The 26,174-nt window shown below is 36.8% G+C and overlaps 1 protein-coding gene across 7 annotated transcripts in view; it reads left to right on the top strand.

The window, feature by feature from the left end:
• CLCN3 (chloride voltage-gated channel 3) overlaps positions 1-26,174 on the top strand; it is a 104,198-nt gene that overhangs the window by 39,348 nt on the left and 38,676 nt on the right. For 2 of the 7 annotated variants that reach the window (XM_066279294.1, XM_066279283.1), the window contains exon 1: positions 9,157-9,386. The exons of 4 other annotated variants lie outside the window; for them this stretch is intronic. In XM_066279294.1, coding sequence (XP_066135391.1) covers positions 9,308-9,386 — 79 coding nt within the window. In that variant the 5' untranslated portion in view covers positions 9,157-9,307. Of the gene's footprint in view, positions 1-9,156; positions 9,387-26,174 lie in introns of those variants that run through there. One more of the 7 variants, XM_066279309.1, reaches the window with a different exon arrangement.

Here is a 26,174-nt window from a genome sequence, read left to right as displayed (position 1 = left end):
ACTAATAACTTAAAAACTGCCACACACACAAAAAAACCAAATGGTCCACAAAACATTCTCCTTTCCTTCTGAAGGTTTTACGATGCATTGTAATCATTAACCAGTCTTTTACTATTAAACTTAAATGGCCAATTGAGACAAATAGTTCTGAGACCGTTCTTCCACCACTGATTAAGACTGGGGTGGCAGGTATTGGGGATAATATTCATTTAGCCTTCTGAGCTTTCTGGGCAGACTTGGTGACTTTGCCAGCTCCAGCTGCCTTCTTATCCACCGCTTTGATGACACCCAGAATTTCAAGACAGCATCTGGGCTCAGGTGTCTGTCAACTTGAGGTCAAAGCTTGAGAATCTGGAAAGGTGCCACTTGGAGAATCAAGAGGAGTGCTGCTATGAACAGGAAATTTGGAGTTCCTGGAACTGATTACCAGACACTTTTAGCACCCTGAAAAATATAGCAATGGCTTTACTCACAATTTTTCCCTCTACATACTTTTATGAGACCTTATTCTCAGTGTTAAATAATATCAAAATCAACAAAAGAAACAGATTGACAGATGAAGTTAGTAGCACTTGCTTGGGCTTGAAGTGTACAAAATACCAACCTTCAATTGAAGATTTAGCCAATGAAATTCAGCAACAAAAAGTCACCAATAGGCAGGTTAGTTCAAGAATTCCCCCTCTCCCTCACTTATCTTAGTTCATGGCACCCTACACAAGTTAAATAATATCAAGACCAATAAAAGAAACTGACAGATGAACAAAGAAGTCACTAAGCAGGTAAGTTAAATAATTAGTTTTTGGTTTATTAAATACAGTTATATATTACAATTATACATTTTTGTTATTTGAACTATAAATATCGTGAAATTATGTGTTTTTTCTCAAAATGACACACCACCCAAGTTATGCTGTTTTTTTGGCAAACTTTGAGACACCGAACTCAAAAGATTGCCCATCACTGGGTTAAGGTAACTCAGTGTTCTGTTTGCTTCTTGGATTCAAGGCCCTCATTCTTTCCACAGGCTTGGGACGTTCTCGTCTATTATTTGTTTGAATATGTTCTCCATTCCATTTTCTCTCTCTTCTCCTTCTGATATACCCATTATTCTTATGTTGCTCTTTCTGATGAAGTCATACAATTTCTGTAGGGCTGTCTCATTTTTTTAAATTTGTGAGTCTCTCTCCTCGTCTCTCTATAGTGTCTCTAGTTGCCTGTCTTCTATGTCACTAATTTTCTCCTCTATCTGGCCTGTTCTATTATCTAAGCTTGTTACCTTGTTTTTTAGTTCATGTATTGAGTTTTTCATCTCTGTTTGATTCTTTTTCATAGTTTCAGTTTCCTTGGTGATGTATTCTTTTTGTTTATTGAATTGTTTTTTGAGTTGTCTAAATTGCCTTTCCATGCTTTCTTGTACTTTCCTGTGTATATTTAGGATTTCAGTTTTGAATTCTCTTGTTATTTAACTCCAAGGTTTTCAAGCAATTGAAATTTTTTCCTAGAGATTTTTTCATTGTCTGTCTGAGCTACATCTCTGTCTTTTGTATCCATAATATTGATTTCTTTTTCCTTAATGGCATTTGAGAGCAGTATTGTTAATAACACCAATAAGAGAGGATTAAAAAAAATAAAATAAAAATTGAAAAAATTCATTGAAAAAATGAAAATTCTATTATAAGTGGAACAAAAACTACATAGAATGGGGAGCCAGACCTGAGGGAAAATGACAAAGATAAAAAATAAAGTAAAAGTACACAAAATGCCACGAAGAAAAATATGATCCAGAATAAAATAATTTGTGTGTAAGTGACCATCGAATGAGAGAAAAAAAAAAAAGAAGAAAAGAAATAGTTAAGGGTTTTGAAATGTAATCCTCATAAAAAATGCAAGAATGAAAAATGTAACACCTATGGATAATGAAGTTCAAAATGGAAAGGAAAGAATGATGGAAAGAAGATAAAATAACCAAGTAGAAAAAAAATTAAAACAAAAAAATAAAGTTATAAAAAATGCAATTTTTTTCCAGTTTTGAGAGGTAGCTTTTTTTCTTTTTCTTTTCGGCAGGTGGTGCTGTACTACAGGTTTTGCCCCTGTGGCGCTCTTGTGTAGAGATTTGCTGATGTGTCGCTATGGCAATGACATAAACTGGTTGGTAGGCAGCACTTGTTAGGGTTTTCAGGCTCCAACAGTGGGAGAGTCAGTCAGTTTTCCAGGTGCCTCTCCTCATGTCTTTCCCTCCTGAGCTAGCAGCCTGGGGACCCAGCTGTGAAATTGCCATAGCCACTGCTTGCAGAGCAAGAGGCTCTAAGAGCAGCAAAGTCCTTCCTCCAGTACTGCTCAAAGCACAGTTCTGGGTACGGCTGTGCCAACCAGAGCCGCCAGCATAAGCAGGCAGAACAGGGAGCCTATTGATGGTCAGGCAACTTTCTAAGGGCCCCTGGACATGTCTAGTTCACCTCAGCACTCCGAGATTCTAATCTCCACAGGAGTTTCTCCCTTGTGCTGTTTGGAAGCCCGCAGCCCAGCTCCCATGACTTCTGCAGTGCTCTCTGAGGTCTGCTCCTCAGGAATGTGCTTTGTAACCTGTATCGGCTCCCAGAGGCGCCCCGCCTGGACAGGTCCAGGCCTAGGGGTCCCAGCGCAGCCCTTGTGCACATCTCATGCTGTTGGTCAGGGAGCCGGAACCACACAGAAACGCTGGCTATAGCCCATGCAGAAACCCACTGCTGACAGTCTTCAGCCTAGCCCCTTTGTCTGCAAATGTGTGTGCCAACGCCAGAAGCACCAGTAGGAGCCACTTGCACACTTCCCGTGATTGCAGACCAGGTACGCACAAAGCTCAAAAACTGCTCCGGCTCCGGCCTCCACAGGCAATCCACTTTGGCCACCTCCATTGAAGTCTGCTGCCCGCGCTAGCCCTGTGTCCGAGATCTCAAGACCAGCTGGAGCGCTCTCTCTGCTTGATCATCTGCCCTAGCCCAGCTTTTTTCCTCTGCCCCAAATCCTCCGTTTCTCTCGGTTCCAGGTGAAAGTGCCCCTTCCTCAGATCAGTGAGGAAAGCGGAATACTCCATTCTCCATCTTATTTCCTTCAGAGTGGATTATATATTCAGCCACCTTTCTGTCCAATTGTACCTTTGGTGTGTGTATATTTCAGGCGCTCCTGAGATTGTTTCTGTCACTAGTTGTTGAATTTGTTGAAATTTCAGGGGGAGATATTGGGAGCACCCCTCACAGCGCCATTTCTCTGATGTCACTCTGTAGGTTGCTTTTATATGTTGCCTATTGTACAAATTCTGCAATAAACATAGGGGTGCATATATCTTTTTGCATTAGTGGTTTTGTTTTTTTCAGATAAGTACCCCAAAGTGGAATTGCTAGGTTGTACGGTAGTTCTATTTTTAATTTTTTGAGTAATCTTCATACTTTTTTTTTTCATGTTGGCTGCACTAGTTTATAATCCCACTAAAAATGCACAAGGGTTTCCTTGTCTTCATAACCTCACCAACTCTTTTTGATAATAGCTATTCTGACAGGTGTGCAGTGAACTTTCATTGTGAGTTTGATTTGCGTTTCTCTGATGAATAGTGATGTTGAGCATTTTTTGTGTGTCTCTTGGCCATCTATATATTTTCTTTGGAGAAATGTTTATTCAGATTTTTTGATCATTTATTCATTGGATTGTTTTCTGATCTTGAGTTGTATAAGTTATTTATACATTTTGGATATTAACCCCTTATTGGATATAGCATCTAGAAATATTTTCTACCATTTAGTAGGTTGCTTTTTGTTTTGTTGATGGTTTCCTTAGGTGTGTAAAAGCTTCTTAGTTTGATGTAGTCCTGTTTGTATATTTTTGCTTTGTTGCCATTGTCCCTGGAGGCATATTCAAAAACATTGTTAAGAATGATGTCAAAGTGTTTACTGCCTTTGTTTTCTTCTAACAGTTTTATGGTTTCAGTCTTACACTTAAGTCTTTAATCCATTATTTATTTATATTTGTATATGGTGGGAAAAGGTGATCTAGTTTCATTTATTTTTTTGCATGTATCTAGTCATTTTCCCCAACACCATTTATTGAAGAGACTGTCAAACCATTGTATGTGCTTGACTCCTCTGTCCTAGATTAATTGACTATATAAGTGTGGGTTTATTTCTACACTTTCTGTTCAGTTCCATTGATCTATGTGTCTGTTTTTGTTCCAGTACCATACTGTAGCTTTGTAGTATAGTTTGAAATCAGGGCACATGGTACCTCTAACTTTGTTTTCTCAAGATTGCTTTGTCTGTTCAGGATCTTTTGTGGTTTCATATAAATTTTAGGATTATTTGTTCTAGTTCTTTGAAAAATTGGTATTTTTATAGGTATTTCACTGAAACTGTATATTGCTTTGGTTATTATGGACATTTAAATGGTATGAATCCTTCTAGTCCATGAACATTGGTATATCCTTTCATATATTTGAGTCTTCATCAACTTTTTCAATTGTGTCTTAAAATTTTCTGCATACAGGTCTTTTACCTTCTTGTATAAATTTATTTCTAGGTATTTTATTATTTTAATACAGTTGTAAATGGGATTTTGTTTTTTAATTTCTGTTTCTGATAGTAGGCTAATTTTCTGTCAGGATGATCCATCAGATGTATCGTTGGCAAATATGTTTTCCCATTAGTGGGTTGTCTTTTCATTTTGTTGCTGGTTTTCTTTGCTGTTCAAAACTTTTTACTTGAGTAGTCATATATTTTTTCTTTTTTTCCCCTTGCCTAAGGATATACATCAGAAAAAATATTGCTACCCATGAAAAAATCATAAATGGGCCCAATATTTTATGGCCTGCATTCTAGGATTTTTATGGTTTTGAGTCTTATATTTAAGTCTTCAATCCATTTTGAGTTTATTTTTGTGTATGGTATAAGAAGGTGGTTTAGTTTAATTAATGATGTTAATTCTTCCTACTCATGAACACTGTATATACTTCCACTGTTTGTATCTTCTTCAATTTCTTTTTTCAGTGTCTTACAATTTTCTGAGTACAGGTCTTTTATGTTTGTGGTTAAATTTATTCCTAGTATTTTATTTTTTGTTGCAGTTGTAAATAGGATTGTTTTCTTAGTTTCCCCTTCATTAGTGTGTATAAAAATGCAACCAATTTCTGGATATTTATTTTGTCTCCTGCTACCTTATTGAATTCATTTTTCTATTTTACTAGTTTTTTGGTGGAATCTATAGGGTTCTTTATATATAGTATCATGTCATCTGCAAATAATGACAGTTTTGCTTCTTCCTTTTCAATTTGGATGCCTTTTACTTCTTGTGTGGTTGCTGTGGCTAGGACTTTCAGTACTATGTTAAGAGTGGTGAAAAGTTGACATCCCTGCCTTGTTCCTTATCTTAAGGGAAATACTTGTAGTTTTTGCCCATTGAGTATATTGGCTTTGGGTTTGTCATACATAGTCTTGAGGGTTGTTCTTCTGTTTTCACTTTGCTGAGAATGTTTATAATAAATGGGTGCTGGATTTTATCAGATTCTTTTTGTGCATCTATTGATATGATCATGTGATTTTTAGCCTTAATTTTGTTGATGTAGTGTATCACATTTATTGATGCAAAGTTTACTATACCAATCTTGCGTCCCTGGAATAAATCCCACTGGTTCTGGTGTATAATTTTTTAAAATTTTTTGCTGTATTTGGTGTGCTAATATTTTGTTGAGGATTTTAGCATTTATGTTCATCAGGGATATTGGCCTGTAATTTTCCTTCTTTGTAGTGTCTTTATCTGGCTGAAATGATAAATTCCTATAAACATACAATCTTCCAAAACTAAATTGGGAAGAATCCAAAAATGTGAGTAGACCAATTACAACTAAGAAATTGAATGATTATAAACCCCCAATAAACAGTCTTGAACCTGATAGCTTCACATGTGAATTTCACCAAACATTCAAAGAACTAACACCTGTTCTTCTTAAACTAGTCCAATAAATTAAAGAGGAGGGAAGACTCCCAAGTTCATTTTACAAGGCCAGCATTATCCTAAGTCGAAATCCTCTTAGTAATTTTTTATTGATAGATTCCCTCATCCCCACATTGGCTTTGAAGTCCCATTTCCATGTTGTATTTGGAATTGAGCTGAGTTTTATGTTGAGCTCTCTTTTGCTCCGTTGAAATAGTCCTGAATAAAATCTGTTTTTGTTGTTTTAACTACTGTCCAGCTCTGGGGTTTTTCTGTTTGTTTTGTTTGGTGGGAGGGAGTTAAATGTGTGTGTGTGTGTGTGTGTGTGTGTGTATTTTATTTTGTAGCTCTAAAATATAAGAATTCTTTTAAGGTTATTTTCACATCTAAAATATGAATAATGCTTTAAAATCAAATATCTTGTATGTTTGACTTTTCCCCAGTTGTTTCATTAAAAAATGTACATTGAAATTGAAAATTCTTGCTATGTATTTGTTGAAGAAATAAGGTCAGTTGTTCCCTAATTTGGGTTGTCCTGATTGTGTTTCTGAGCTGTCATTTAACATGTTTCTGTGTTTTCTTGTAAATTGGTAGATAGAGCTAAAGGCTAAAAACATTTCTTAAAGTAATTCTAATGTTGTAGATTTCTTGGGTTATGTGTATTAGGAAGGGCTTAAAGTTTGAACATTGTAATACTGTAGTCATAAAACATGTTGTATATATAACTATATATGTATAGTTACAATACTCTAGTCACCTCGTCATCTGTTCTGCCTCCCTGATTTATATACCTCAGAGAGGTTGTGATTTATCCTGTATCCCACATCAAGTTGAAATTAGAATCTAGCGTGCATTTGAAAGTAGAAATATCTTCTTCTTCTGAATTTTAAGTTTTTTTTGTGCTGCCACTTTTGTGTCTTTGTTCTTCAGAAGTTCCATCCTGAGCATCCCTGCCCCCAGAGCTGTGCCTGCCTCTGTCCTCTTTCCACAGCAGCCCCGCTCTAACTGTAGTTTGGGTTGTTAATCTGGTAATACCTAATCTGTGTCAAAGTCCTCTTCTGCCACACCTTCCAGTCTCCTTTTTCCTTTTCTAAAGTGTAATTGGAAAGCACTTAAGCCCAAGTAACAACTCTTTTAAGAGAAAGAGGCAGCAGTGGACCGCAAAGCGTAAGAGACTTGTTTACATTTGAAATTTTAAAAATTTGGATTTATTATTACAAAATATATTTATGTAAAAATATAAATATGTCATTTCAAACAATGTGGAACTAGATAAAGTAAAAACTAAATGTGCCATTGTTCTGCTCCACCTCATTCCTTCCTAACAATTGTTAAGACTTTGGAAGACTATACTTTCAGGGATCATTTCTATAGTTTGTTAAGAGTTTGGTGTATCTCATTCTAAGCTGAACTCTATAAAAACACATATTGCATATACATGCACACATATACAAGGTTTCTGCTAACTAAAAATAATTCAAAACTTATTTACTTATGATACAATACTTTTACTTATGCAACACTGTCCCTTTATTTTATAGGAAAGGTGTTCTTTCCCCTCTAGTTAGTGCCAGCCATTTCCATTTTTCCTTTGTGACTAAGTTGTAAATCGGGAAAAACAAGTTAGCAGAGTGTCTACAAATACCAGGAAAAGTTGTAGATAGATTTTCATTTTATATAAATGCATGAAAGAATATAAATAGTATTATAAAAATTAAATTATTTATGAATGTGTCATATAGCATATTTTTTAAAGGTTTTATAATAGTACTTATCAAAGGATCACAAAGGACCAAATTTAATGTAGTAAATTAGCGCTTTGTCAGAGCTTTCCTTCTTTAAAATGATTATTTCTAAGAAAATTTAAAAAGTAAAAATTATATCACATTGTCATTCATAAATATTAATAGCCAGAATCAGAATTAGATAGAATATTCCAATGGCATTTTTTTTAGTCTATATTCCTTTCTAAAATCCTTTTCCCCAATTCCTAGGTGGGATTATACGAGAAGGTCTGTCTTTCTGAAGTTCAAACGTCTTGAAATATCAAAACTAATATTAAAACTCCCCAGATATCCAATATGTACTAGACAAATTGAATAAAATTTCTTTTCTCTTTTGTTTCATTACCCCAATTCTCATATAAATGACTTGAATTGGGCTGGACCTGAGAGTTTGGCTCATTCATTACTTAGGAAAACAAATTTTACAGAACCTCTGAGTCTTATGAAATGAATAGCACATTTTTAGTAACACTGCAACAGTATTGCTATTTCAGAAGGAGAATCTCCTAGTCTAGAGAAATCATCTGAAGGGTAGCTGTAAAAATTATGATCATCATTTTTTTTTTGAATGACAGTTTGAAACAAAAAGAATTTCTGAATTTTATAAAAATATCCAGCAAAGAGACATTGGGAGTTACCTTTTGAGATGAATTTTACATAAAGCCTTTTTTTTGAAAGCACAAAATATTTATGAGGTAAGAAAAGTAGGAAGGTGAGATAGGAAAATCTCCTACCTCGTAAATCTCTTTTTGCATTGTTTCACATACAATAGCCAAGTTACTTCTCATGTTGATAAGTTTTCTTTCTCCTAAAAAGCTAGAATGCCTTACTAGTTCTTGAAAGAATGAAACAAGAGGCCTCTGAAGGGGATTAGTGAGATAAAATACTATTCAACTGCTCAGTTAATTCTTTGAACCCACAAGAGAAGTCTGAAGTACATTTTAGATAATTAAAAAGTGACTTTTAAAACCAAGTGTCTTGAAGCCTTTGATATGTTCTAGTTCTTTATAACTCACATGACATTATAAAAAAATAGTACACTTATATAATCACACAACCTTATTAGAGTGTTGCTCCCATTTTTCTACATTAGAAATGAAAAGGAGCATTGTCTACCTCCAGTATTTCCTTTTCACATCTATTGAATACTTGGTTTCCTTGTATATTTATCTTAAAATCATAAAGAAATAATGTTCTGTTGTCTTACTGTAGTTGCCACTCGTGCTGTAGAAGCCGTGTTGTGAGTGCTTTAAAATTTTCAAACCAGTTTTGTCTGTTATACTTGGAGCTTAGTCATCATCATACGTAGCCGGACCTGATTAAGAAGGCTGTTCCGCCTCTAAGCCTTGCTCGATTGTAGCCACTAGCAACCAGGCTGCAATAATTTCCCTTTGATGACATCATTCACTGTGGAAGAACACAGTTGCTTCAGCGAGTCGAACTACATACAGTTCTAACCCTCATCAAATATGGCATCTCCCTTGCCTGCTGCAGCAGGAGTGGAAGAAATGCCACTGTCTTTTTAAATTCTCAAGCTTTTCTTTTTCTTCTTTTTAAAAATTCTAATCATGGATGCTTCTTCTGATCCTTACTTGCCTTATGACGGGGGAGGAGACTTTATTCCCCTGAGGGAATTACATAAAAGAGGTAATACCATACCCTTGCTATGAATCCCCTGTTGGTATGTTTTGCATGCGGCTGGGCTGTTCTCTGATTTAAACAGGTTCTCATTGTCCTTTAAATACTGCAGTATGTTGTTTAGTTGGCCTGGGTTGTTAGTAAGGGCAAATGCAATGTTCTGAATGTTCTGTAGCTCTTTCTGATTGTTTTCTCTGTGCAGATTAGTACTGCTTCAGATCACGTCGGACTCCGACTCCATCTTCTGTGTGAAATCCTCTTTCTATTTAACCGGGAGAATGAATTAATCTGCTTTTACAGCTAACTAATATAGTGTTGATTGGCATCTAAAACAATGTTTTTCTTCCTTTGGAAAGCTTATGTTTTTTTAAATTTACACAGAGAAATCAAGTATATGTCTATGTACTATTATATTTCAGCTGCTGCCAATTACCATGTAGCTTTCACATCGCAAATTTATAGTAAAAGCTCTACCAGCATTTTAGAACACTATGAAATGCCAGTAAAGATGAATACATTTTTATATTAATATTTTTCATTTAATATGCATTTCAACTGATTAACATTAACTACATTATCTTACACGGGTAGCTTTTAAAATTGATATGATAAAAATATTTAGAGCAAGTTTTACACATCAGAAAAAAATAATAGTCAATAGTTTGTAAAAACCAGAAAAGCATCCAGCATTCATATAAATATTTTGGCAGGTATTGTCAGAGTCTCCTTAAAACTGATTACATATTTATTAAAGTACTTTTTACTCATTTTTCTTAAACTGGTTATACTAAAAACAGACTGTTGGCAATTGTTATTCTAGAAAAAAAATTGAACTTAAAGAAAACTATCTTAGATGACATTATTTACAATCTACATTAGTGTGAATTACTGCATAGTGTTATAAACTCATTTTATGGTTTAGCACAAACTATTTATGAAATAAAGAAATCACGATTTTCTTGAGCATATTTAGCTTGTTTTATTTGAAGTATAGTTTGTATTCTGAAAACACTTTTTAATATTAAGTTCCATTAGAATTAAGAAGTTAATACAGTCAACAAACATTTATTGGTTGCATTTTCTACTAGATACTATTTTAAGCTCTGAATAGTTATAACATTTTATATACCATGGTATTCTGTTAGTAAACACTTGCTTAAAAGACTTTGAGAAAAACTGTATGAAAATTATATTACATATACTGTTGTCCTTTTCTTACCCAGTTGCTCTCAATAAAATATACATATATAATTGTATATGTCTATTTATAAAGTAATATCTATAATTTTAGAGTATTTGAGGAAATACCTAAAAGCATAAAGAAGAAAATTAGAATTTCTTATAATCTTACCACCCAGAGCTTTTGGGTTTCCCCAGGACCTTAAGTCTTAACATGTTCATTAATTCTACTATTTCCTATGTTACCATCATCTTTTTTCTGGTAAGGATTTCTTTAAACAGGAAGCAACTTGGATGAATGGTAACTATTCAAATGTCACAGCATTTGCTATTTAGTAAGTAATTAAACTGTAAAACAAGACAAACTGTGTTTTCTTTCAGCTATTACAGCATTTGTTTGTTGATGGATAATAAACCAGAAGACCTAGGCTTGGGAAATTTAAATTATCAGTGTTAAGCTTAACAATTCTTGACAGAACTTACGGAATTCATCTCTATATAAGATATGCAACTGTTAAGAAATGAGACAGAGCTTATGTGAGAGTAGGCGTGGTTATTACTAAAATATAAGCTTTTTGTTTCTATTATATTTTCATAAATAATCCTTTAAGAATCTTGCTTAGGCTCTAAATCAGTCTTTCTCTTATCAGCCCAGATAGGTTTATTGTCCCTTGAGGAAACTTAATTAATATGTAATTTGAAAGTAAAATTGTGTCATTGTAGTACCGATGAATCAGTTATTAGGCTTGCCTGACTGTACAGTAATATCCTAGTATCTGTTGGTAAGAAGTATTTCATAATTTATAAGTGACTGTATATAGATGTCAGCACAGAGGAACTGGAGATGTGGGGATAAGCAGCTAACATAAATCAAGAAAACTGAATCAGGACAAAATTATAATGACTAGAAATATCTCAAGTTTGATAAAGGGTAAAGGGGTAGATAATGAGAGTATGAAATTGTGAAGGATACCAATAAAGTAAACATGAAACCCAGAGTGCTAGAGTTAGGGATTACCTTTGTGGGATAAATTAAACTTAATACTACTTTTCTAGGTGAGGTAGTAAATGAGGTAGCTTACTACTTAAGTGAGTAATGTAGAGACTGGGAATGCCAGTATTGTTGATAGATTAGAAATTATGACATTTTTAGAAATAGCCGTTTCTTGGGGTTAATTTCCTATACAGAAACTATCCTGTTCTTTCATACAGTGTCTCTTTCATTTTTATAAGGAAAAAGAAACTTGTTTTATTTGGATTGTCAGTTTTATACTTTGTCTTTCTTCTTAATTTGTTCATGAAGTTTAATTAGTTTGGGGGATGAATTTTTTTTTCCCTAGGTCTCCTAGGATTTGATCTTTTGGCCTTTGAGCCTCCATTTATTCCTAGAGATATCTTTAAAAGTTATTTGAATATTAATTGTTTCACTCAAACAATTTATTGAGCTCTTGGGTATGTATAAAGCACTAGTCGGTGCTATGGTGATAGATGGTGGTAGTAATAGTAATATTAATAATAGCTAATACTTAGTATAGAATTTACTATTTTAAGTGTTTTAAGTGTGTCAGTTCATATATATGTAACATTTTAATCCTCATGGCAGATTTGTGAAGTAGGTACTCTTTTAGTCCTCATTTTTCTGTTGACAAAACTGAGGTAAGGAAATGTTAAGAGTCAGGATTTGATCCAGATGATCTCTCATACTGTAATATGGGTATGTACTGACTGCTTCTTACACTATATCCCTGTAATAATTTGGTATTTTGAGTCTGGAAGGGGCATAAGAAGGCTTCTGTGCATGTTCTCTTGGACTTTAAGGGAGAAGGAGATTAGTCTCCTTTTGACTAGTGTTTTTAAAGTAGGCCACGTCTGCCTGCAAGTACACAAGGGAATTTGATACATTGTTCGTAGGGGAGAGAATAGAGTGCACACATGCTCTGCTGGAAGTAAATGCTCGAATGTTGTTCCTTGGCTAGTTTTGTTTTATCATGTGTTCATAAGAGGGTCAGATAGTAAGTTGGAAAGTGGAAGAGTTCCCAGTCCTGGAGGAAACTTGAATGCCAGACTGATTAACAGCCTTAAACCACAAAAACTGTGACCTTCCTATTGAAATAAAAGTTTGAGGTCTTTTTTTTTTTAAGTTTCTATCTGATATCATTTAACATTCATTAAGCTCAGAGATGTATTTAATTAAGTAAAGGTTTTTTTGTTCTTAATATAATAGATGAATTTGTTCATTTTTATTTCCTCCTAAAAGTATCAGTAGTTATCATTTTTTGCACATTATTTGGAAGTCCAGGTGCTAGATACTCTCATTGACATAGGGATGTTTTATAGGCTCTTGGTAAAATAATTTTTAAGAATCAGATTGTTATTGTAATTCTAGTACCTTTAGTCTTTAACTCGAAAATTAAATATCTTCTTACAAATTAATTCCTCTAAGTGTCTTTAAACTAAAAGAACAAATAAAGATTCTTATTTAATGTCAGAAACTCTCAGTGTTTTAGAACACTAGTATAAAACAAAGCCTGTCTTTAAATTTATTTGCCTGCAGTATCTGAATTAGAAATCTTCAGTAAAACCTGGTTCATATTACTATCTCTAGCTCTATTTGCTAAAAATAACCCACACTTTACTATGATTAATTTTATACCATCTCATGGCTTGTCAAAGTCAGAAATGCTTTGTGTATCAAGATTTCATGATGTGAGCAGATCTGCAACATACAATAGATTAGGTTTGTAAATTGGCTGTTCTTTTCAGCACTGAGGTCTCTTCTTTGTGCCTACACAGAGTCACAGGAGACTGGTGGCTTAAATGGTATTTTCAGGTTTTGTTTTTCTTTTGTAGTAAACATATTTAATTTGTAATTTTTTGTAGTCCTTTGCAACCATAATTGGGTCAGAATAGATTTACTTTAGTTTTTGTCAGTTTATTCCACATTCCATTTAAGAGAACAAATTTCATAATTTAAAAAATGTATGTAATACGTATATAAATCGTCTTATATGCAGAGACAGTAAATCAACATGGAACTTCTTTCCATTATACAAATGTTTTGCTGTCCACTCTATTATCTACCTGAGTGTGTGCCTATTTATTTTGAGGTGGCAATAGAATAGAGAAGAAAACAGTGAACTGGGTAATGCGCCCAGCATGGCTACTGACTGGTTTTGTGTCTTTGGTCAACTTCTTTGGGATTGGTTTTAGTTTCCATCCAAGTCTGCAGTTTAAATAGATGGCAGTTAAATATGACTGTGGATGCAAGACTGATTTAAAGATCATAATACTTCTTTTATCCAGCAGACGTTTAATTGACCACCTACTTAGTACTAGGCATACTGCTTGCCATTACCCTTTTAATCTTTCACTTGGGAGTCTGCTTGACATTCTGGAACTTCCACTATCAACTTACAACATTTATTTTCCCCTTCCTCACCAGGATGGCCATTTCTTATCAGTAAAGTCACAGGAGAAGGGTAAAAAATACATTGGGGACTAGACTTCCTGCTCTTACTATATAGAAGAATATATAGAATATGTAGAGTTTTGGATTTGTCTGCCTTCTTCCATAATTAAAAAAAAAAAGCCAAATAGGTTTTATGTGGATGTATATGTTAGTACAATAATCTGCATTATGAATTTAAGTGATAAGAATCACTGCTGTCATCACGTTTAAGATCAACCCCAGACATAATAAATATCTTAGGAATATATATTTATACCTACTTTTTCATGTAAAATTATTTGGATATTTCCCTTTAAAAAAAGACTTAGGCCCTGGCCGGTTGGCTCAGCGGTAGAGCGTCGGCCTAGCGTGCGGAGGACCCGGGTTGGATTCCCGGCCAGGGCACACAGGAGAAGCGCCCATTTGCTTCTCCACCCCTCCGCCGTGCTTTCCTCTCTGTCTCTCTCTTCCCCTCCCGCAGCCAAGGCTCCATTGGAGCAAAGATGGCCCGGGCGCTGGGGATGGCTCTGTGGCCTCTGCCTCAGGCGCTAGAGTGGCTCTGGTCGCAACATGGCGACGCCCAGGATGGGCAGAGCATTGCCCCCTGGTGGACAGAGCATTGCCCCCTGGTGGACAGAGCATTGCCCCATGGTGGGTGTGCCAGGTGGATCCCGGTCCGGCGCATGCGGGAGTCTGTCTGTCTCTCCCCGTTTCCAACTTCAGAAAAATGAAAAAAAAAAAAAAAAAAAAAAAGACTTAGGCTGCTGAAGACATGTGTCTTTGAAATTTACTAATAAGCCCAGTTTAAGGTATAATGGGTAACTACTTTTTTTTTTAAGTTCATTTTACCAAATATATATTGAGGGCTAGTGGGCAGTAATATAAAGGTTTTTATTTATTTATTTATTTTTCTTTTTTCTTTTTGTATTTTTCTGAAGCTGGAAACTGGGAGACACAGTCAGACAGACTCCCGCATGCGCCTGACCGGGATCCACCCGGCACGCCCACCAGGGGCGATGCTCTGCCCACCAGGGGGCGATGCTCTGCCCATCCTGGGCATCGCTCTGCCGCGACCAGAGCCACTCTAGCGCCTGGGGCAGAGGCCAAGGAGCCATCCCCAGCGCCCGGGCCATGTTTGCTCCAATGGAGCCTTGGCTGCGGGAGGGGAAGAGAGAGACAGAGAGGAAGGAGGGGTGGGGGTGGAGAAGCAAATGGGCGCTTCTCCTATGTGCCCTGGCTGGGAATCGAACCCGGGTCCCCCACACGCCAGGCCGACGCTCTACCGCTGAGCCAACGGGCCAGGGCCAAGGTTTTTATTTATGAGAAAGCAGGTAATTTCATTAATGTTGTATTCCCTAGTTCAGTGTTTGTCAAATTTCAGGTTTTAATATGTTGGTTATGAAATCAGTTGGGTTGTGATCAGTATTAAAAGAAAGATAATAAAAGTGTCAGAGCATATGCCAAAGTGTTAAGTGAATTAAACTTTGATTTTACTTAGGTATGAATCTGTGTACTATGTCAGTGAGAAATGTTTCTTGCTGTGGGCCAGTCAAACAAGTTTGAAAACCAGTCTTTTTAAAGTATACACCCAGGAAGGCAGTTAACTCTTTCTGGGGTAAAGAGAGACTTCCTGTGGCCTAAGTCTGGAGCACCCTGAGTATGACAGTGGGATGTGTTATTGTCACAGGCCTTTGAGAAAGCATAGGGGTGTGAGTGCTGGTAGCAAAGCAGTGCCCATGACTATTGTTGCATTGCAATATTTTAAATAGTACAGGGCAGTGGTTTGGAAACAGAGAAGAGGCATGGTGGTGGTAATGGGTAGAATTGTATTAATTATCTGAAAGCTGAACGCATGTGCACAAATGTTTTGGGAGAAGGCACCATCTAACTTGGAGAGAAGAGTGCCCACAAATCTTAAAATAATCACGCAAACGGTGAAATTATTTTTTAGGCAGTATTGCATAGTGGCAAAAAATGCCTACTACTTGTGTATTAATGCTTGTTCTACTACTTACTAGCTTTGTAACCTTGGGCATATTTCTTAACTCTGTGCTTTGTTTTTCTAATTTATAAAATGGAGATAGTTCTTACGTATGGGGTTGTTGTGAGGATTAAATGAGCTAATAGGTGTTAAATGCTAAGAACTATGTCTAGCACACGATAAATAATAAATGTTAGTTGTCTTATTGTTACTATTATTTGATACCAACTAGGTAACAGTTGTCTGGCCTCTAAGTAGGAAAGATTATTTTATTTGTGATGTAATCTAGTTTATCTTTATTTTCTTTTGGTCACTCATGTATGGTGTTTTATTTGCAAAACCATTGTCTTATCCAAGGTCACAAGAATTTACTCCTATATTTTCTAAATAGTAGTTATATAGTTTTAACCCTTACATTTTGGTCTGTGATGCATTTTTAGTTAATTTTCATGTATGGTATGAGTAGGGGTCCAGCTTCATTCATTCTTTTGCATCTGAAGAGCCAGTTGTTCTAGCATCATTTGTTGAAAATAGTATTCTTTCCTTATTGATGAAAATAGTACTTTAAATAATAATGAAGAATTTAAATTTTTCCTACAGATAATATAAAAATTCTTGTTTAGCTTACAGATATTAGTATATAATGAATTTGTGTTTACCTAGGTATGTATGATTTTTATAAAGTTACATGTCTGTGGGAAAAATAAAAAGACAAAAAATCTTCTTATCATTAAAGTTATTTTTTTTATTATTATTTTTTTGTATTTTTCTGAAGTTGGAAACGGGGAGGCAGTCGGACAGACTCCCGCATGCGCCCGACTGGGATCCACCCGGCATGCCCACCAGGGGGCGATGCTCTGCCCATCTGGGGCATTGCTCTGTTGCAACCAGGACCATTCTAGCTCCTGAGGCAGAGGCCACAGAGCCATCCTCAGCGCCCGGGCCATCTTTGCTCCAATGGAGCCTTGGCTGCGGGAGGGGAAGAGAGACAGAGAGGAAGGAGAGGGGGAGGGGTGGAGAAGCAGATGGGTGCTTCTCCTGTGTGCCCTGGCCGGGAATCGAACCCGGGACTCCTGCACGCCAGGCCAATGCTCTACCACTGAGCCAACTGGCCAGGGCCTCATTAAAGTTATTTTTGCGAGAAAGTTGCAAGCCAGTTAGAACTCACTGAATATTGAATATTTTTTCCTGCCTGCCAAGGTATTTTAGTGTTGGTGATACTTGAACTATGAAATACTGCTGGTGATGATTGATTTATAAAACACTCAATTACGAAACAGTTGGTCATTGACCACACTTTTTGGAAATATTTTTCTGTGTCCATGTCAGGCATAATGAATTATGTTACCAAGTAAAAATCTACAGTATTTTTGCTAAATATACAGTTGTAGCAGAACTCAGTTAATTTGTAAGATTTCCCCCCCTTTGTAATATTGTCAGTCTTTTGTTTAAGATTAATAACTCATGAGTAATATAATGCAGCCTGGTGAAGTTTTAAGTGCCAAAATATTTAAGCAGAAACAATAGCATAAGTTTATTGGTTTCCTACTGTCTGTCAGACATATATATCTATATCTATATATCTATATATGACTTATCTTCAGTTCACATACTATAGTCTAAAAATGAGGGAGAAAAACCCAGTTACCTCTTAGTAAGTTACTTGTGCTAGATCACCTAGTTAATAGATGACAGAGCTAGAATTTGACTGTAGGTCTTTCTGACCTGAAAATGCATTAAAGTCATGAAATTTCTCTACTAGGACACTGAAAAAAAATTGATCTTTTCTCCAGTCTTTTTTGTTGCTGTTTTTCAGCCGTTAGGTAGTAGAGGGTAGTCACTGGCATCTGATAAGTCAGAGCTCCAGAAAAGTTAAAAAAAAATTTTTCTTGTCTTAAATTTGGTAGCTAGCTACTACGTTCAGATCACACTTTCTAAAATCCACGATCCAGGGATCCAGGTAGCAGGAACTATCCTATTTCTTTTTGAAATTCAGTTGTTAAAATCAATAGACTTCTATTGCCTTTGTATAATTCTGCTCAAGGCTTATGTTTCCGGGAGAGAGAGTTTGATTAGTTTACCTTGGATCATGTGCCTTTTTCTTAGCCAGGGAAGGGAGCCTTACCTTGATTGAAGCCCTCGCCAAGACTGCATATAATGAGGGATAGAAGCTTCCTAAAAGAATTGGGCTCTGTAACAGAAAAAAGGGAAAGAGTTACCAGGTGGGCAGAAACAAGGGCCCACTACACAAATAATAATCCTGATCTAAGGACAGTTACTGGATAATGTGTTTATTTTAAGTTTGGAGTATACCTGGTTATTAATATTGAATATCTGAGTATGGGGTTGAGAGAGAAAGTTAAGAACAAGAAGAGTTAAAATTTTAAAAATTAATTGGAAAAGAGTATGACTAAGTGTACTACATATATGCAAATGTTCATTTCATGTATTGTTTGTAATGCAAACTAAGCCAAAAATTTGTTTAAATTATAATATGTCACAACAGTTAAATACAGTAACCTGAAGTACGTTGAAAGTAATGTGCATATGCATTTAATGATGGAGATGGTTTTAGAAAGTATGCTTGGGAATGAAAACATGCTAAGTAATGAAAGCTTATAAATAACTGTGGCTTGTAAGATGTCATATATAATTTTTGTGTATAGAAAATGTTAAAGGTTGACATCAATTGCCAATCTAACCTTAACTCTCTGTTGACTTGATTCCCTCTCCTTGCTTCCCCAGCAAACTTTATGTAGCTGTGTTGAATTGGTTTTTCATCTGTTCTTATTTTTAGTCCATGGCTTACTGTGCAAACTCTAGTAAGCCTTTTTACTTAGTCTTTTAAAACCCAGAAACCCATCACTTACAACTGAAAGGTATTGGCTTTTAGAATTTGCTTCTTTATATCTATTAATAAATTTGAAACTCAGAAGCCATGATACTGAATCTTGTTCTCTGTGATCTGCTGCGTGTGTCTGTCCCTGCGGCATTGGGAGTCTCACTGAACTGGTAGGGAAGGTAGGTGGAGAGAACACGAAGTAAAGTTGGGGGAGGAGCCTTAATTAGTAGTTTCAAAAGGTATTTCGGTATATCCCTACTACTGTCTTTACAGAAAAATAAATGAAAGCTGCATATGTTTAGAGAAATGGGAAGTCCAGGGCAAATCCTGTCATTTTGTGTTCATCAACTACAAGAAGAACTTTTACTGAGAACAGAGAAAGTCATAATCAGCATAGCATAGTCTCACCACCTTTATTTCATCACATGACCCTCTTGGTTTTCTAGAGCTCTCTTCCAGATATCTGCTGCAGGAAAGCCATATTGTAATTTCTTTTTTCTTTTTATTTTATTGGGTAAAACACTATTTAATAGTGCTTGACAAATGTTATTTCATTTGATTCTTTTTAAAATTTTTTCCCCTTTTTAAAATTAATTTTAATGGGGTGACATTGATAAATCAGGGTACATATGTTCTGATAAAACATCTCTAGGTTATTCTAACATTTGATTATGCTGCATTCCCATCACCCAAAGCCCAATTGTCTTCCGTCACCTTCTAACTGGTTTTCTTTGTGCCCCTCCCCTCCCCCAACCCTCTCCTTCTCCTCCCCCCACCCTGTAACCACCACACTCTTGTCCATGTCTGAGTCTCATTTTTATGTCCCATCTATGTATGGAATCATAGAGTTCTTAGTTGTTTTTTTTTCCTTATTTTGCTCAGTATAATGTTATCAAGGTCCATCCATGTTGTTGTAAATGATCTGATGTCATCATTTCTTATGGCTGAGTAGTATTCCGTAGTATATATGTAACAAAGCTTTTTTTTTTGCATTTTTCTGAAGCTGGAAACGGGGAGAGACAGTCAGACAGACTCCCGCATGCGCCCGACCGGGATCCACCCGGCACACCCACCAGGGTGCGGCGCTCTGCCCATCAGGGGGTGATGTTCTGCCCCTCCGGGGCGTCGCTCTGCCACGACCAGAGCCACTCTAGCGCCTGGGGCAGAGGCCAAGGAGCCATCCCCAGCGCTCGGGCCATCTTTGCTCCAATGGAGCCTTGGCTGTGGGAGAGGAAGAGAGAGACAGAGAGGAAGGGAGGGGGTGGAGAAGCAAATGGGCGCTTCTCCTGTGTGCCCTGGCCGGGAATCGAACCCGGGTCCCCTGCACGCCAGGCCGACGCTCTACTGCTGAGCCAACCGGCCAGGGCCTGTAACAAAGCTTTTTAATCCACTCGTCCACAGATGGACACTTGGGCTGTTTCCAGATCTTTGCTGTTGTGAACAATGCTGCCATAAACATAGGGGTGCATTTCTCCTTTTGAAAAAGTGCTATGGTGTTCTTGGGGTATATTCCTAAGAGTGGGGTAGCTAGATCAAAAGGCAGTTCCATTTTTAATTTTTTGAGGAATCTCCATACTGTTTTCCACAGTGGTTGCACCAGTCTGCATTCCCACCAGCAGTGCAGGAGGGTTCCCTTTTCTTCACATCCTCACCAGCACTTATTCTGTGTTGTTTTGTTGATGAGTGCCATTCTGACTGGTGAGAGGTGATATCTCATTGTGGTTTTAATTTGCATTTCTCTAATGATTAGTGATGTTAGCATTTTTTCATATGCCTATTGGCCATCTGTATGTCCTCTTTGGAGAAGTGTCTATTCATTTCTTTTGCCCATTTTTTGATTGGATTGTTTGTCTTCCTGGTGTTGAGTTTTACAAGTTCTTTATAAATTTTGGTTATTAACCCCTTATCAGACGTATTGTCAAATATGTTCTCCCGTTGTATAGTTTGTCTTTTTATTCTGTTCTTATTGTCTTTATAAGACAATAAGCTGCACAAAAGCTTTTTAGTTTGATGTAGTCCCATTTGTTTATCCTGTCTTTTATTTCACTTGCCCATGGAAATAAATCGGCAAATATATTGCTGTGAGAGATGTCAGAGAGCTTACTGCCTATGTTTTCTTCTAAGATGCTTATGGTTTTAGGGATTACATTCAAGTCTTTTCTACATTTTGAGTTGATTTTGTGAATGGTGTAAGTTGGTGGTCTAGTTTCATTTTTTTGCAGGTAACTGTCCAATTTTCCCAACACCATTTGTTAAAGAGACTGTCTTTACTCCATTGTATGCTCTTACCTCCTTTGTCAAATATCAGTTGTCCATAGAGCCGTGGGTTTATTTATGGGTTCTCCGTTCTGTTCCATTGATCTATATGCCTGTTCTTATGCCAGTACCAGGCTGTTTTGAGTACAATGGCCTTGTAGTATAGCTTGATATCAGGAAGTGTGATACCTCCCCCTTTATTATTCTTTTTTAAGATTGCTGAGACTATTCGTGTTCTCTTTTGGTTCCATATAAATTTTTGAAATATGTGTTCTATATCTTTGAAGTATGTCATTGGTATTTTAATTGGTATTACATTGAATTTATAAATTGCTTTGGGTAATATAGACATTTTAATGATGTTTATTCTTTCTAACCATGAGCTATAATTTCTTTATTAACCAGTCCTTGAAATACTAGGAAAGAAAGAGAGATGTACTTTATATATTAGAGAACTTTAATTTGTGCTTGTGGGGTAACCTACAAGTTATATGCTTCATTCATGTACAAGATGCAGTTGAAAGGCAAAATTGCTTAACTTATCATGTTACTTATAAACTCTGGCCGGTTAGCTCAGCAGTAGAGCATTTGCCAGGTGTATGGATGTCCCAGGTTCAGTTCCTGGTAAGGGCACACAGGAGAAGTGACCATCTGCTTCTCCACCCCTCCCCCTCTCCTTTTTCTCTATCTCTTCCCTTCCCGCAACCAAGGCTCCATTGGAGCAAAGTTGGATCAAGTGCAGAGGATGGCTCTATGGCCTCTGCCTGAGGTGCTACAATGGCTCTGGTTGCAACGGCCCAGATGGACAGAGCATCGCCCCCTGGTGGGCATGCCAGAGTCTGTCTTTCTGCCTCCCCACTTCTCACTTCAGAAAAATACACACACAAAACACTTATTAACACACATATATGATTTATTTGTATTCACCTTATTTTAATATATGTTAACTTTATATAGCCTGACTAGGCAGTGGAGCAGTGGACAGAGCGTCAGACTGGGACACGGAGGACTCAGGTTTGAAACCCTGAGGTCACCGGCTTGAACACGGGCTCATTCAGCTTGAGCGCAGGGTCACTGGCTTGAGCATGGGATCATAGATATGACCCCATGGTTACTGGCTTGAGCCCAGAGGTTGCTGGCTAGAGCAATGGGTCACTCACTCTGCTGTAGCCCCCTGGTCAAGGCACATATGAGAAAGCAATCAATGAACAACTAAGAGGCTGCAACGAAGAATTGATGCTTCTCATCTCTCTCCTTTTCTGTCTGTCTGCCCGTATCTGTCCTTCTCTGACTCTGTCTCTGTCAAAAAAAAAAAAAGTTAAACTTTATAGAAATCTAGGTTGCAGTGAACTACGTATACACAAAGAAATGATAGGTTAAGAATATTAAAAACCATTGTTATTGTTAGGAAACATAATACCTTTAAAATTACTCCTGATGTGGGATATGTAAGTATTCCTTTGATCCCGTCAGAAATTAATGTTCCCTGCTCAGTTTAGAGTAGGATAGACAGTCTTTCCTGTTCTCTGTGGTACTCAGGTTTCCATGTTTGGCAGAACAAGCTATAAAAGCAAATGTGTATATGAAGTGTCACACATATACTAAAGCTGATTCTTAAATTTTATTTAGCAATTCTTTTACAATAACAGACTTTAAATTTAAAAATATGTTTATGCCCTGGCTGGGTAGCTCAGTTGGTTAGAATATTGTCCCAATAGGTCAAGATTGTGGGATCTATCCCTAGTCAGGGCAAATACAAGAATTAAACAGTATTTGCATAAGAAGTGCAACAAGAAATCAGTGTTTCTCTCTCAATTCAGCAAATACAAATTTAAAGCATATATGTTTGTTGATTTCACTTGCAGTGTGATACCTTTCCATTGTCAGTAACAACCCAGTATAGTGAGCAAGGAACTGGATGAAAGAGAGGTGAAAGCCAGGTTGAGATGTCTGCCTTCCTCCTCCTGGAGAGTCCCATTTCATTCTGTTTATCAGAGCCCCAGAACTAGTCTAGTCAGCTCTAACTCAGCTAAAGTTCTTATTTCCATACCGAAAACCTAGTTTACTGTGCAAGCCAATTTAGCAAAAGTTCAGAAAAAGGACCCAAATCTCTTTTAGAAATAATTTAGAGAGGATATCTGTGGGCTCCCCCAAAACCAAGAAGATGAATCAGTATTTCCCTCTGTACCCTCAAACACCTTTGCTGTGTTGAATAGAAGCACATAGGCATGAGGGGACAGACTGACCTTCCACAGTCGGTTGGGGACACAAACTGCTCTGGCTAACTTCCACCTTACAATGTGCAATGGCAGTTCTAGAAATTCTAGTGGACCCAACATGAAGCCCCAAAACATTGAACTATAGGGTCTTCCGGTTTAAACAGTGTGCGTCCTTAATTTCTGGTGATCACATATTTAGAATTACTGCATATGTATGTTACTGAACTGGACTAGAGTTCATCTGCCCGCACGCGCAGACTGAAAGAAATGTACAAGCAGTTTTCAGTGGAGAAAAGAATTAGTTTTTTAGAATTGGTGCCAATCCAAGATGAGCTCCTGTTCTAAAATACCCGACTCCCCAATGGTTTACAGATCATAAAGAGTAAAATCATGTCTTCATGATTAAGGGGTTTGAGTTCTGGTTGAAACCATTGGTCGAGAGTGAGGTAAGGGAAGTAAATCATCATTTCAGGGCTTGAGGTGAGCTTTAGGGCCCCTCAGTGTGTTTTCATGCGGACATTGCCGGGGTCATTCCACTTTAGGGCTCAGGAACTGAAACACAGCTTGGGGCATCTTGTTATCTTCAGTTAAGGAAAGTCTTACCTTGTGACTGTTTGTTAGGGGATCGCATTGTTTCTGGCTGTGTCAGGAATTTAGTAAATATTAGGGAAAGGGCTGAGGCTTATAGAGCATGTGAAAAAACTGAATTGAGTACTGAGGCTGCATGTTAACTCAGGACCCTTGTACATAGTGTAGATGTCAGTAGTTTCTACAGAATAATTATTTGGAAGTCACTGAAGGCAAGACAGATGACTAATATAAATGTTTATTATGATGCTGTACTTTTTACTCCCCCATAACAATGAGAATGATAATAGTCTCTACCTTTCTACATCCACTTCTTAAGACTATGAGAGGAATACATGCTTCATTAGCTATTTATCGATATTGGTGCAAACAACTTGGAAACTATCATTGGGGCTGATGACATTGTGTTGGATGCATGTTAAGTAGTACAGGAATTTAGTTTTTAGCACTTTCTTTTTTCCATAGAAGAGTAATAATTAAGATCAGTAGTCCGTGTCTACTAAACTCTACCTAGATGAGGGCACATAAGGGGAAAGTTTGAAGTTTACAAAATATATCATAGTATACATTTTAAAAATATTGTTTTTATAGTACACTTAAAAATACTTTATTTTGCCTGACGAGTGATGGTGCAGTAGATAGAGCATCTACCTGGAACGCTGAGTTCCCAGGTTCAAAACCCCAAGGTTACCACCTTGAGTGCAGGATTATCGAGCTTGAGCACAGAATCATCAGTGATCCCAAGGTCGCTTGCTTGAGCCCAAAGGTCACTGGCTTGAGCAAGGGTCACTGGCTTGGCTGCCCCCTCCCATCAAGGCACGTATGAGAAGCAGTCAGTGAACAACTAAAGTGATGCAACTATGAGTTGATGCTTCTCATCTTGCTCCCTTCCTCTCTCTTTCTCGCTCTCAAAAATAATTTTTTTCTTTTAATTTCAGGCTCAACAGGTGTTGAAAAATAGTGTACCTTTTACTCAGATTCCTGAAATGTTAACATTTTATCACATATTGTCTCTTACTGTTTCTCTTGGCTGTTATATATGCTGTTATCTGTGTAATATATAATATATACTAATACATATATACATGTATTCACCATATTATTTTTTCCTGGACCATTTAAGAGTAAGATGCAGACATAATACACTTTACTCCTAAATACGTCAGTGTGTATTTCCTTATGAGAAGACATTCCTTTATATGTAGCCACAGTACAGTTTTCAAAATCAGGAAATTGACATTGATCAGGAGCTACAGGCTATTTTCAAATTTGCCTGTTGGTCCAATGTATTCTTTAATATGAAAGAAAAAAACTTTTCTTTTTCCTTGTCCAGGATCTAATAATCTAATTTTCCTTTAATCTAGAACAGTTCCTCAGTCAAACTTTGTCTCTCATGGCTGACATTTTTGAAGAATTCAGGCCATTTATTTTGTAGAATTTCCCTGGTCAAGGCACATTCGACAAGCAACCAGTGAGCAGCTAGAGTGAAGCAACTTAACTACATCTCATTAATAAATAAATTTTAAAAAAATGATTCAGTTTATGCATTTTTGGTCAGTACTGCAGAAATGTTGTCATCATACCAGCAGTTCATAGAGGTTTTGATACTCTCCTCAAAAACATTTTTTAAACTACCAGTTTTAATATTATATGGAAAGCAGAGTCAGAGATTCTTAAAGTTGTCAAGATAGTGTACATGATCTTATTATATTTCTCCAGTTGCTTTCTCCTAAGAACATTTGAGGTCTTTCAGTTAGCTTTCACAAAGTGGAAATTACTGAATAAAGTCAAGATAGAATGAGGAAGAAAGAGCTGGTGCACTTGAAATGCTAGTATTATATTTTATGTGAATGAGCATAGGCCTTTGCAGAGATTGGGCCTTTAAACCCTCGTTCAAGAATGGTAAATTATTTATTCCTAAAGTACTTCTGCCAAAACATTGAAGTCAATGTCTTATTTTTCTTTTAGAAGTTTTACATCTTTCCAAGGCAAACATTTAAATATATCAAATAGGGAAATAAAAGAGAGCCCTGTTTTATCTGGTAGAAGTAAATAGACATTTGTTTATTATTACACTATTCAGATTATATTGTTTAAAATACTAACCCTTTCTATATTAATGCTAGCTTGTACTGCCTCTTAGATCACAAAAGAGAGCGTGCAACCTGCAGTGTAGTTTATCTGGCTTCTATCTTGACCATAATAAAATTAGTTTTTAGTATTACATGGTGGCTCTGTGTGCAACTCTTCCTCCTCCTTCAGCCCCGCCCCTTTAATGTGTGAT

The sequence above is a fragment of the Saccopteryx bilineata genome, chromosome 1 (genome assembly GCF_036850765.1).
Source record: "Saccopteryx bilineata isolate mSacBil1 chromosome 1, mSacBil1_pri_phased_curated, whole genome shotgun sequence".
In the NCBI taxonomy this organism is placed as follows: Eukaryota; Metazoa; Chordata; class Mammalia; order Chiroptera; family Emballonuridae; genus Saccopteryx; species Saccopteryx bilineata.
This window is presented reverse-complemented; position numbering and strand designations above follow the sequence as displayed.